This window comes from Microtus ochrogaster, chromosome 6 (genome assembly GCF_000317375.1).
Source record: "Microtus ochrogaster isolate Prairie Vole_2 chromosome 6, MicOch1.0, whole genome shotgun sequence".
NCBI classification, from domain to species: Eukaryota; Metazoa; Chordata; class Mammalia; order Rodentia; family Cricetidae; genus Microtus; species Microtus ochrogaster.
Window position 1 is genome coordinate 28,897,268 of NC_022013.1, and position 12,015 is coordinate 28,909,282.

General features: G+C 38.4%; 1 protein-coding gene across 1 annotated transcript in view; it reads right to left on the reverse strand.

Annotated features, from left to right (window-relative positions):
- The window catches only part of Ptprc (protein tyrosine phosphatase, receptor type C), a 110,971-nt gene that overhangs the window by 60,275 nt on the left and 38,681 nt on the right, over positions 1-12,015 (reverse strand). The window contains exon 3 of the mRNA XM_026780000.1: positions 2,248-2,274. Within this exon, the coding sequence (XP_026635801.1) occupies positions 2,248-2,274 (27 nt within the window). The remainder of the gene's footprint in view (positions 1-2,247; positions 2,275-12,015) is intronic.

The window sequence follows — 12,015 nt, forward strand, 5'->3', positions numbered from 1 at the left end:
AATACATAAGAAGTTCCTGTCTACAAACAAAATTTTATGTATGTGCTGATTCAATAAATAAATAAATGGAAACAAGGAGAGTTATGTGGGTAAAATCTGGAAAACAAAATTCACAAACACAAGTGTGAATGACCTGCTTTTATGAAAATATCCAAACTGTTTGACTTTGTAACTGGACACATGGTACTTAAATGCAGCTGTTCTCACTCACTGTTTTACAGGAGTGATGGGGCAGGAGGGAGTGATGGGGCAGGAGGGACTGATGGACAAACGTGTGTAGGGTACAGACGGCAACTGCTGTCTGCAGGGGAATTAGCACAATGGAGTAAGTCTAACATTTCTTTGTTTTCCTTTCTTTAAGATGTATTTCTTTTTGTGAAACAACTAACTACATCAAACATAGTTTTTAAAGCTATCATGTTCTCTTTGAGAATATAAGGATGCATTTTACCTAAATATATCATGGGTAACATGTATTAACTTCTTTGAATAGTAAAATGTGCATTTTTGAATATCCAGTTTATCAAAACTGGGTGTATTTGAACTAGAGGCAAGCCACACGTCTTGTCTTCAAGGTCATGATTCTGACCTAATGTCTTTCACCCACTATGTACTGAATAAAAGAAGAAAGGACTAGATAAAAAGAAAAGAAAAGTGCAAAGCAGAAGGAGTGTGTGGAAGATTCGGAAAGGTGTTCAGAGAAGTTACCTCATGTAGAAACATTAATGTCTTTGCACACACTGAAGTTCAAGTTTCACAAGTAGAATTTACAACTGTAAGTTTGCCGATTCCGTATTGCCCTCGAATTCTCACTTTGAACACTCTACATTTCCATCAATTTTCTTCCCATTGCTAATATCTGGGGGGAGGCGCCATGCTCCTTTGCATTATGGTTCATAATTGTAACTTACTTCATCCCAATCTGCTTGATTATGGTTATGCAGAAATAATGAAACTCCCAGAAGGGTAAGGAGTAGAATGCCATCCTATCCCACACCCAGCCCTCTTCTGCAACAAAATCTCATCTATGTGGCTGAGAGTAACTTGGTATGTTGTAAAGGAAAATGCCATATTTCATTTAAGAAGTTGGCAAAAACCAACCAGAACCTGCTATACAGGAAGTGCTTTATGAAAACTCTCTGCCATACAATGAAACTATAAATTCTATTATTAAACATTGGAATTTTAAAAAAAATGCTTCTCTGTTTAACTCAGGAGTAGGATTAGTTAGTATTAGTATAGTGTTTCAGCATTCTGGAAAACTTACATTGAATGACAAATAATCCCAGGAATAATCCAATTTTGGACTGTGCTACATATGCTCCATTTGAAATGTGGAGCAAATTAAGTTTAAATCCCTAAATTTAAATTGCTCACGCAGTAGTATTTTGTGGTTTCATTCACCTCCTTAAGACACACTGTCAAACCCATGGTTAGTCAAAGAGCAAGCATTTACAGCAATGATAACATGTAAGAGGGTCAATTTCTCCTTAGCCACCTGCAGGTCAATTCCTCTATAATTTGGCACTTGATGAATTTTAATGTGCTGGCAGCGTCATCATTATTTAAATTTGCTTTTCTCAAAACTCAGAAGCTTTTAGAAAAAATAACTTAATTTATAGTAGGAAATTTTGCAAACAATTAATACAAAATCTTAATATCAAACAGATTTTCAAGCATAATTGGGAGAAGGGCAAATGACTCTTGAAAAAATATTATAAAATTAATTTTTTCCTATATGAGAACATATATAATTAAATTATAAATGTAAGCAAATTCTAGAACCAACTAATTTATAAAATACATTAGTCTTTAAGTATTTGTAAAATTGTATTTAGGCTTCCCTCTACTTCCCTAATTCAATTCTTTTTTTATTGAAAACCAATTTTGTATCATATATTCTGATCACAGTTTTTTATTCATATTCAAAACTTAACTCATGTTGATTCATACAGATTTTGAATTTATTTACCATGTTGAATTTTAGGGGGGCTAGAAACTTGCTGTCACTTTTCTCAATTTTAAATAGTTAAAGTTTTATTAAGCATAGTAAATTTAAAAGTATATTCAAATATTTAGTAAACTTTATATCAGAAAGGCTTGTAAGAACGTGCGAAAGTCAGGAACCATGCAGTACTACTAACTTTCTTCTTCAAACTTACTTCTTTGCCAAATAAATAAATACTTATATCTACATTAAGTACATGATTGTTATAACAAAAATAAAAGTTAAACATTAATTCTTACCAGTAGTGGTTGATGTCTTATCTTGCCCTGAAAAAATATAAAATTAAACAAAATTTTAGAAAGTTTCTGATTTAAAACAAACATGTAATTTTTTTAAATTTATTTATTGTGTATACAGTATTCTCAGTATTCTGTCTGCATGTATGTCTGCAGGCCAGAAGAGGGCACCAGATCTCATTACAGGTGGTTGTGAGCCATCATGTGGTTGCTGGGAATTGAACTCAGGACCTTTGGAAGAGCAGGCAGTGCTCTTAACTGCTGAGCCATCGCTCCAGCCACTCAAACATGTAATTTTTATATATCATAGATGCATATTTATTTTAAGCATATTTTATCTTAATAAAATTAAATTCCCGTTTTATTTTTTCTGAGAGTTTCGCTCTTCTGAAGACAGCTACATGCTGACCTAATGTATTTGATGTGTGGCCCTAAAGGAATAAGAACGTGGGAGTTTTCTCACAGTTCGGAGTCAGTCAGTGAGGTGATGTCTCTAAGTGGGGGGCTAAAGGGAAACATTTGAACGTTGAATCACATTCATAATACAGAAAGTGAACATGAGGCCAAGCTAAGATAGAGGCAGAAAAATGCAAAGACTACACCAAGTACAAAAGATAACGGCGATGTCCCAGATAAGAAAGTGACACTGAGGGAATAAGTGGGAGACAGAGCATCTGTGAAGCACTCAGAGAGAAGCCGCAAGGACTTCCTGTGTCTTTGGAAGGGAGAAGGCAGGCTGAAGCAAAGGTGAAGGTCACATGGGTGTTTCTACACATTTCTGAGTTGCTGAAGAGGCACTGTGGACATTTTCGTTGAACTGAAAAGGAAAGAAAATTCAAGAGAGAGAGGAGAGTTAGATATGCTGATGATTTTATGTGAAATCCTCCAGAAGCATCTTCCTCCTAAGAGACGAACAGAAAGAGGAGGAAGCTATTTTCTCAGAGAAAAAGCAATGCTGGGAAAACAAGTAGTCTTCAGGAGGAAAAAGAGACTGCCCAGTAATAAAGATCGCTGCCTGTCAAGAGGTTTTCCTTTTTTAAACAGAAGAAATCTGAGAAATTCTTCTCCCCTCAAGTACAATCAGAGATGCATCCTTGTTTTACGTGTACTTGTGTCTAGGTGTTTATATACCTGTATGTCCAGAAAAATAAACTGAAAGGTGAAACTGCATAGACTTCTTTGTCTTCTACTTTCCTATCATCCACACTTAAGTACTATCATCGCTCATCAGTGGGCATTTCTTTTGTGCCACACAGCATGAAGTGATTTCACCATTATGCTAATAACCATAGAGTATATTTTCATGATTAAAAAGGGCTGTAATGTCACCGGGTGACAGAATTAAGGACCAACTGCAACTGAGACACTGCTATTTGGCTTATGACTGCATCGTTTTGAAAACCTGTTATTTGAAAGACTGTCCCATTTCTTGTCTAGGCAGTTTGTTCTTTTTTATTTTATCTAATTTTATTTTCCTGTTAAAAACATCTCTGTCCTCTGAACCATTCTAACTTCCTTCTAAGTTAATGTCTTAGAATCATGTTGATTGGCAAAAGAGATAATAGAAATAAACCAAGTATTAATATATCCATAATTAATAGACCACATTTTAAATAACATGCAAAATCACTTGTGGTAATTGGGAAGAATATAGCATTTCTAAAAGCTTAAAATATTCAAATTAGCTTGACTATATGAAACCATAACAAACAGTATCCTGTCCTTCTCTTGTGAGATATTTAAACTTGTCTAGAAATTGCTTGATACACCCCTTCTCAATATCAGCATTTGGTTCATTCAAGTGTAGGAAGTAATTATTGTTTTGTTGATTTGCTGTTAGAACCAAGAGTCAACCATGACAAAGGCATGATCCTCACCTTGAAAAACCAAGAATGCAAAATACAAATTATCTAGTAGTCTGAAAACACATTGAAATCATATCTGTAACCTATTTAGAGCAATAATCGACAGTCGGCAAGAACTGGACCATTCTAATGAAGAAGAAAAGAGTGAGAAGCTACTGTAGTGGGGTACATGTTATCTGCTATGTAATCACGGGCAGAGGAATTTCTGGATGACTTTGAACATGGAGTAAACATGAAGGAGAAGGAAAGCCCTTGTGGTGACAGTTTCTAGGCATGAGCTCAAGAGTAGGCATTGCAGGCCCTGACAAGGTATTGAATGTTCGCCTAAAGATGGCAGAAACCACAGGATCAATGGATACAGAGAATAAAACAAATAACAACTCTAGTTACAGTGACAAGAGTAATGTTAGAGTAGATTCTATTACTACATCACTCATTTTGGAGACCATTCTGCTTCATGGAACTAGCTTATTGAAGTATATGATAAACGACTGTAACCTTACAACTTACCACATGTTCAGAAGAAAAAGCTAGCAATGAATCAAAGGTGTGAAGGCACACTTGTACATATAGCGGAGTAGTGTGTGCATGTGTTCATGTGTGCACAGGGACAAATGTGTGTTGGGGGAGCCAGTAGTCAATGCCAGCTGTCCTCTTCAGTCCCTTTCCACCTTAGTTTTGGAGACAGGGTCTCCCACTGAACCTGGTATTCATTGACTCAGCTCCCCAAGGAGTCAGATCTCTCTGCTATTCCAACGCTGGGCTCAAGGGTGAATGTCACTGCACCCATCTTGTTAGCTGTTTCACGTGGCTATGGGACATCCAAACTCATGTCTTTATGCTTGCGGGGCAAGCACATTCATGACTGACTCATCTCGCCAGCCCCTGTGCCTGTGATGTTAACAAAGGTCTTTAAGAACCAGAGTGTACTTTCTAGAAATACTTCCCTTTTTTCAATTGATTTTTATTGAGTTCTACATTTTTCTTTGCTTCCCTCCCTGCCTCCTCTTTCTCCTTCAACCCTCTCCCAAAGTCCCCATGCTCCCAATTTACTCAGGAGATCTTGTCTTTTTCTACTTCGCATGTAGATTAAATCTATGTACGTCTCTCTTAGAGTCCTCATTGTTGTCTAAGTTCTCTGGGATTGTGATCAAATGGCAGCTATTCCTTGTACCACCCTCATAGGAAGTATCTCATAAAGTGAATATAATTCAATCAAATCTTCTATAACTTTATTTTGATGAAAAATCAGTAACAGACACAAACATCCAAAAGTGTCACAGTAAGCACTTGAGCTGGGAACTGCATTCTGAAGCTTGGTTATAGGTTAACATCTACATATCTGATCTAACTAAAGTTTAATATTTAAGGTCTCCCAAATTCTTTCATCTTCAGCGTGATAAAATTTAATATCCATGAAAAACCCATTTTTAAAGATAGATCACGCTTTCATCTCTTCTCTATTGATGTGTACTGTCTCCATAAAGACTTCTCAAGTCACTAGTATCTTTTCTTTTACACTCACTTATTGCAATACAACGTTAAACTTCTTCATTCTGAAACCTTAGTAAAATACTACCACTTACCTTTTATCTATATAGACACAGACACAGACACAGACACAGACACAGACACACACACACACACACACACACACACACACACACACCTTAACCTGTTTTAAAAGGAAATTCCAGTACCCAAGAACTACGTTTTAGAGTCAATGTAAGACCAAAATTACTTGCTTTGTTCCCAAAACCGTTCCCAGCAGATTTTAAGCTCCCGTCGCACTCTTATTAAATGTGATACACAAAATTGAAAAAAATTAGCCTGTCAAAAAATCTTTTAGCATGACTCTAAGGTTTTTTTAAAAATAAGAAAGTACTCCAAAATATAAAGTAATCACTGTAAGAAACCATGCGTTCCCCTCAGCAGTACACAGCATGTATGAATGTTCCCAGGTATTCTTGTGTCAAAGGAAAAACACAAAATAAAAGCAATATAAATCTTAAAGCAGGAGTGCAATAAAGTTTCCCTACCTAAGTAGCCTAATTATAAAGCCTCTATCTGAAAGCCATGCATCCTTATGCATGGGCCATTTCAGACATTTCACATATAATAACAGCTACCTCTGTATACATACCAAATAGGTCAGAAGGTATAAGACTTCCCATATATATTCATAGGAGCTGTGCTACTAACTAGCTACAATTTCTATTTTGTTCTTTCTATTTCTATGACATTTCTGGAATTCTTTCTAAATCAGCTGTGTAATTGCCTATTGTATTCCCTGTGCTCACATTAACAGATTGCCATCAAAATCGTAAGTAGATGCAACCAGAATTCTTACACAGGAAGACCTGAAATGATTGGAATTGTGGAGCATTTAGTTAGAACATGGCCCTCTAATTTGGCTGGTTCCAGGGTCACAGATTAACCATCTGGAGCCATGCAGAGCCAATGAGTCTGGGTATCGTTCGGATCTGTTCCCTGATAGACAGCACTCTCCACCCCAGGCTCATAAAAGCAACCATTTATTGTCGATACAACTGGTATTAGAAATCAAACCTTTGCATAGTGTCTCCTGACCAGTGAAACTAGGACAACGTGTTAGTAAAAGTAGCATCACATATATATGAGCAGAATTTGAAAGAAATAAAAATAGCTGAAGAAAAATACATGAAAAGGCAGTATAAATTTAAACAGTTCATGTACTGGTAGGACACAGTAAATAGAAAAAATCACTTTTCTCAAGCTAGGAATTTCAGGTTCTTTTCTAAAATCTATAAACACGCCAAGTGCTCTACTCCGTGTTTTCAAGTGTCACAGAACGCTTTACTCTTCTGCTTAGGCAGCTCTCATGCGTTCTTTTCTTTAGCAATGTTTCAGTAGATGGCGCCAGAGCACCAGAAATCGGTATATCGTTACCTGGTGAGTGTTTCCCCATTATATTCCTGTTGTGAATTACCAGTGGAATTGACTAGATACATTAAACACGTGAGCACGGAGATAAGAGAACCCTTGATCTTCAAAGCTCTGTTATTCTAACACGTGTATTGTTAACTGAATTTACCTTTCCCAATATGTTTCTTTTACAACTCAAAATGTTGAAATGATTGCAAATCAAAGTTACCTTGAAGTCACACCCCTAAGTCTGCCATGAGAGATTTAAGAAAAGCAGGAATCAATTTGAGTGGAAATGACATTTCAAAGGATATACTTGGGCTTTAAATACCACCCAGTCCACCACTAACCTCCTTTCCAAAATAAAAAAAAGAAAGAAAGAGAACCCCGCGGAATAGCATTTGTGAGGGGATTTCAGCCTGCCCGCTTTGCAGAGGCAGAAGAGTCAAGCAGAATAGATGAAATGAATACTTACTCTGAGTATTAGTCTAAAAGAAATTGGAGTGTTTTCAAGATTTAGAATATGTATCTGCATACCTACCCTCCGTGATTACAAAGGCTATTTGATAGTGGGATCGATCAGTAGCTAGAGGGAGCTAGAACAGCTAGTACACTTTCTCTTTATACAAGGCATGACAATACCAATAGTCACAAATAAAAACAAAGGATTGTATCTACTCTACAAATTAGGTATATGATGTAGTCTGTAACGACCACCAAGTTAGGATCAAGATTGCGTAAGCCGGGCGGTGGTGGCGCACGCCTCTAATCCCAGCACTCGGGATTAGAGACAGGCGGATCTCTGTGAGTTCGAGGCCAGCCTGGTCTACAGAGCTAGTTCCAGGACAGGAACGAAAAAAGCTACAGAGAAACCCTGTCTCGAAAAAAAAAAAAAAAGATTGCATAAGCTGTGCACAGTAGCACAAGCATGCAGTCCCAGATATTCCAGAGGCTACAGCAAGAGTCACAATTCCCAAGCGAGACTAGACTGCTGACTGAAGCCTAGGAGAGCCAGGCAAGGTGGTAAGATTGTATCTTGGGTGGATGGGTGGGGGAGCACAAAAGGAAAGTAAAAAGAAATAAGCAAGGTGAGAGTTCTGTGAGCATCGCTCAGTGCATAGCTTTTGCTTAGCATGCGAGAACCCCAGGGTTCCATCTCCAGGACTACCAAAAGAAAAAAAAGCAAAGGAAAAATTTTAGAGAACTATAGGAATAGGAAGTAGCCTTTCCTGCTTCCATCCACTCCTCAGTAAGTGAACACTGACAGCAAACAATTCGCTGAAATCCTATTACAATCAGATACTGCCAATGTCACTTTGCCATCAGTTGTTTTTAATCTTATCAACCCAATAAGCTGTGCAAGTCAGCACTTCTTCTCTGTATTTTATAGGGAATCAAGCAGAGAGCAGAAATGGCTGGCTTGCGGTCACATGATGGCATTTTAGATTTGAAGCAGTGTGTGTTTAACCATAGTCCTTGTTCTTTTTATCAGCTCTATGTTAATCATGGATGTGTCAGCACTGTTCCTTGAGTCTGTGGAGTGAAAGAATTACTGCGTCTCTAGAAAGCAATGTTATACTCACAGGCCAGCAGAAGACTCCCCGGGTGTCTGTTGAGGTGGAGTCCAGTTGGTGGGAAAGAACACTAAGATGTAGAGAGTGCATGCCTTTCTGCTGTGGTTTAATCCCAGGAGGGGCTATGAATCTACTAGCCTCACCAAACTCAGAGAATTTAACATATATTCATTCAGGCTTCACTCATTGATACATCGGACATCAAAGAAATACAAGACAGATGGACAACAGGATGAACTGAAGAGTAACTGGAGACAAACAGAAGCAACACAGCGAGCAGGAGAAATTAGATCCAACTCTAACTCACAACCTCAAAACTGGGATGCATTGTCTCTGGGAGCAATGAGCAGGGAATGAATAGAGCAGGCATTCAAAATTGAAAGAAGGATTTAAGAGACACTGTCTAAATTAGTTTTGTAAACCACACAATATAATTAATACACTGTTCTCAAATACCAAAAAGACATGTTCAAGTTGAGGACAGAAATAAAAGAGTCAAGGTTGGGCAATACGATTGGTATTGAGCGCTAATCTTGCTGACTGTAGGCGGCATACTGCAATTAAACATTCAACCCTAGCTTCCAGACTATCCTAAAACTATAAATCACAAATAAGGAAAGTGTTAGTATGCAAAATACAGGTGAGGACAAAACCAGGAAATGTTTAATGAATGAAGGCACTTTAAAATCGAAGGATACATTGTTTTTCATTGCAGGAATCATGTCTACCTCTCTTCTAAAGTCATGGAATTATCCCAATCTATTTGTGATTATAGATGATTATGTGTAACACACCCGTAAAACCTTAAAAACGTGTGCTTTTCAGTATTTTGATTTTGACTAACTGTATCACCCTGTCAATTTCAATGTTAATTAACTAAATAATTAAATAAGCAACAGAGAGTTGGGAAAGACTGGAAAGCTGGGCACAGTGGCACACAGTGAACCCCCCCCCCCAACTGGGAGGGTCTGGGACTCAAGATCATCCTTACATCATAGTAAACTCCAGATAAGCCTGGACTCCACGAGACTCTAAGGAACAAAAATAAAAATAAATAAATCCAGAAGCCATGTAAGCAAAACCAATGTTTCTCCTTTTATTCTTTTTTTATCTGGTAACACATATCTACACTTAAGGGAAGCAACAAAGATGGTCACTTCCTATGTAATGATAGCAGCATCAATGTGTAATACTGGCAGCATTAGGGTCTTTGAACTTGATGACCATGTTTTAAAATGGCTCATGTTCAAAGCATTGAGAGTTGAGGCAGGAGACTAATGAGATTGAGGCCATCTTGGGCTATGATGGGACCTCTTATCAAAAGTCATCCTCATCTCAATGCCTTCCTCGGCCATTATCAGAGAAGCCTCCTCCTGCCCTCCCACAGTGGATGGGAACAAATAGTGTCCACAGTCAGACATTGAGTGGAGAGAGCGTGGAACATACAGCCCTAAATGGGGTGTCTCCATCAGGGAACCCTGAAGAAGAGGAGGTGGAAAGAGTATAAGAGCCAGAGGGGATGGAGACACTAGGAGAACAAGGCTCTCTACACCAACTGAGCAAAGCTCATATTGGCTCACGGAGACTGAAGCAGTGAGCACAGAGCCTACACAGGTCTGCACCAGATCCTCTGTGTGTATATTATAGCTTCCAGTTTAGTGGTTTTTATGGGACTCTTGAGTGTGGCAAAGAGTGTGTATTTCTGATTCTCATGCCTTCTCTTGGACTTTTCTCCCTGCTGTTGGTTTTCCTTGTCCAACTTCAATGTGATGCTTTTTGTTTTGTCTTGTATTTTATTTTGTTATGTTTTGTTGCTGTCTCTTAGAAGCCTGTTCTAAGGAGAGACAGAAAGGGAAGGGATCCAGACGGGAGGGAGTTCTGGTGGAACAGGGAGGAGTAGAGGGAGGGGAAACTTTAATCAGGATGTATCATATGAGCAAAGAATCTATTTTTTTTTAAAAAAAAAGGGAGAAACACTTTGAAAAAAATCATCATCATCGTCTCCCCAAAGTGTTCGTCATTGCTCTGACATCCTGCAGGATAGCTAGGAGTATGAGCACAACAGATCTGTGGGGAGCACAGCTGAAGATGCTTAAGATAGCATCAATTATGTGTATCTGTGCACGTGTATATGTTTCTGCATAATCAGTATCGTAATCCTGACTGCTTTAAAAGACGAATCCTGCGTTTGCATTATTAGCTGACTGAGGACCATGTTGACAGCGCAGGCTCTGTACAGAAATGCTGATGTGGAAAGCTGCAGTGTGACCGGTTGTCCTTGTTATTTTCTTAAGCTGTGGCCAGGACTCAGGTGGAGAAGTGGGGAAGAACTGCTGGTGGCAATCTTCCCCACCCACACGCTCATCTAAAACAGTTCCCCTGGTAGGCTTATTCTCAGACCTAGGATGTCTATTTTAGTCTTGTGTAGCAATCTATTTTCCATTATTTAAATCCAGGCATTTATACCTGATGTACAGAATATGTGCCAGGCAGCAGAAATTATTTAAGTATACTCACTACCATTTTAGTACACATGTTTTTGTAACTCCCTGCTTCCTCTGAAACAGACTAAGAGCATAGTCAAAGAATTATACAGAATCACCAACATGGGCTGGAACTGGTGGTAAAATTGTTGTATTGCTTTCAGTGCCCAGGAGTCATCATCATGATTTACTAAGCAGATACTAGATGTATGGCACTGTAGTGAATGATGCTAAATTATACTTCACAGAACATTACAGAAATTCTCTAAAATAGATAGCATTGCCCTCTCTCTCAGATAGAGCTAAAGATCTTAAATAAATACATGCGAAGCTAAAGTACTTAAGGTAGTAAAGTATAGACTTAACTGAAGATCTGCTTGATATAAAAAAAAGCCCAGGCTTATTAAATCACACTGTGATGTCAGGAAAAAATTTAATATTAAATGTAGTCTTTGTGCTGAAGAGCTACGAGAGAGTCAACAATGATCAAGATATCTTGTGTAGATCATCAACATGGAATCCATCATATGACATATTAAAGTGGATCAGTGTCTTCTTTCGTTTCGTTTTGTGTTGTTTGAGAGCGAGTCTAGTGAAATAGCTGAAGCCCCTTCTGAAGCTGGGATGCAGCCTTGAGCTGCTCTGCACTTCCTAACGCTCCTGCCACAGGCTCCCGAGTTCTAAGGTTATAGTCATGCTCTCCCACTTCCAACAGAATGGATCGTTGAAAACGAAACTTTAGCAAAGCACTCACATACGATACAGATACACAATGCAATTGAATTCAGCTACGAAGAAGAGTCAGTAACAACCGTCACAGGAAAATTAGAGATTATGTTCAGTGAAATAAGCCAGCCTGGAAAAGATAGATATCACATGTTTTCTTCTTATGTGGAGCTGTCTCTCTCTCCCTCTCCCCCTCTCCCTCTCTCCCTCTCCCCCTCT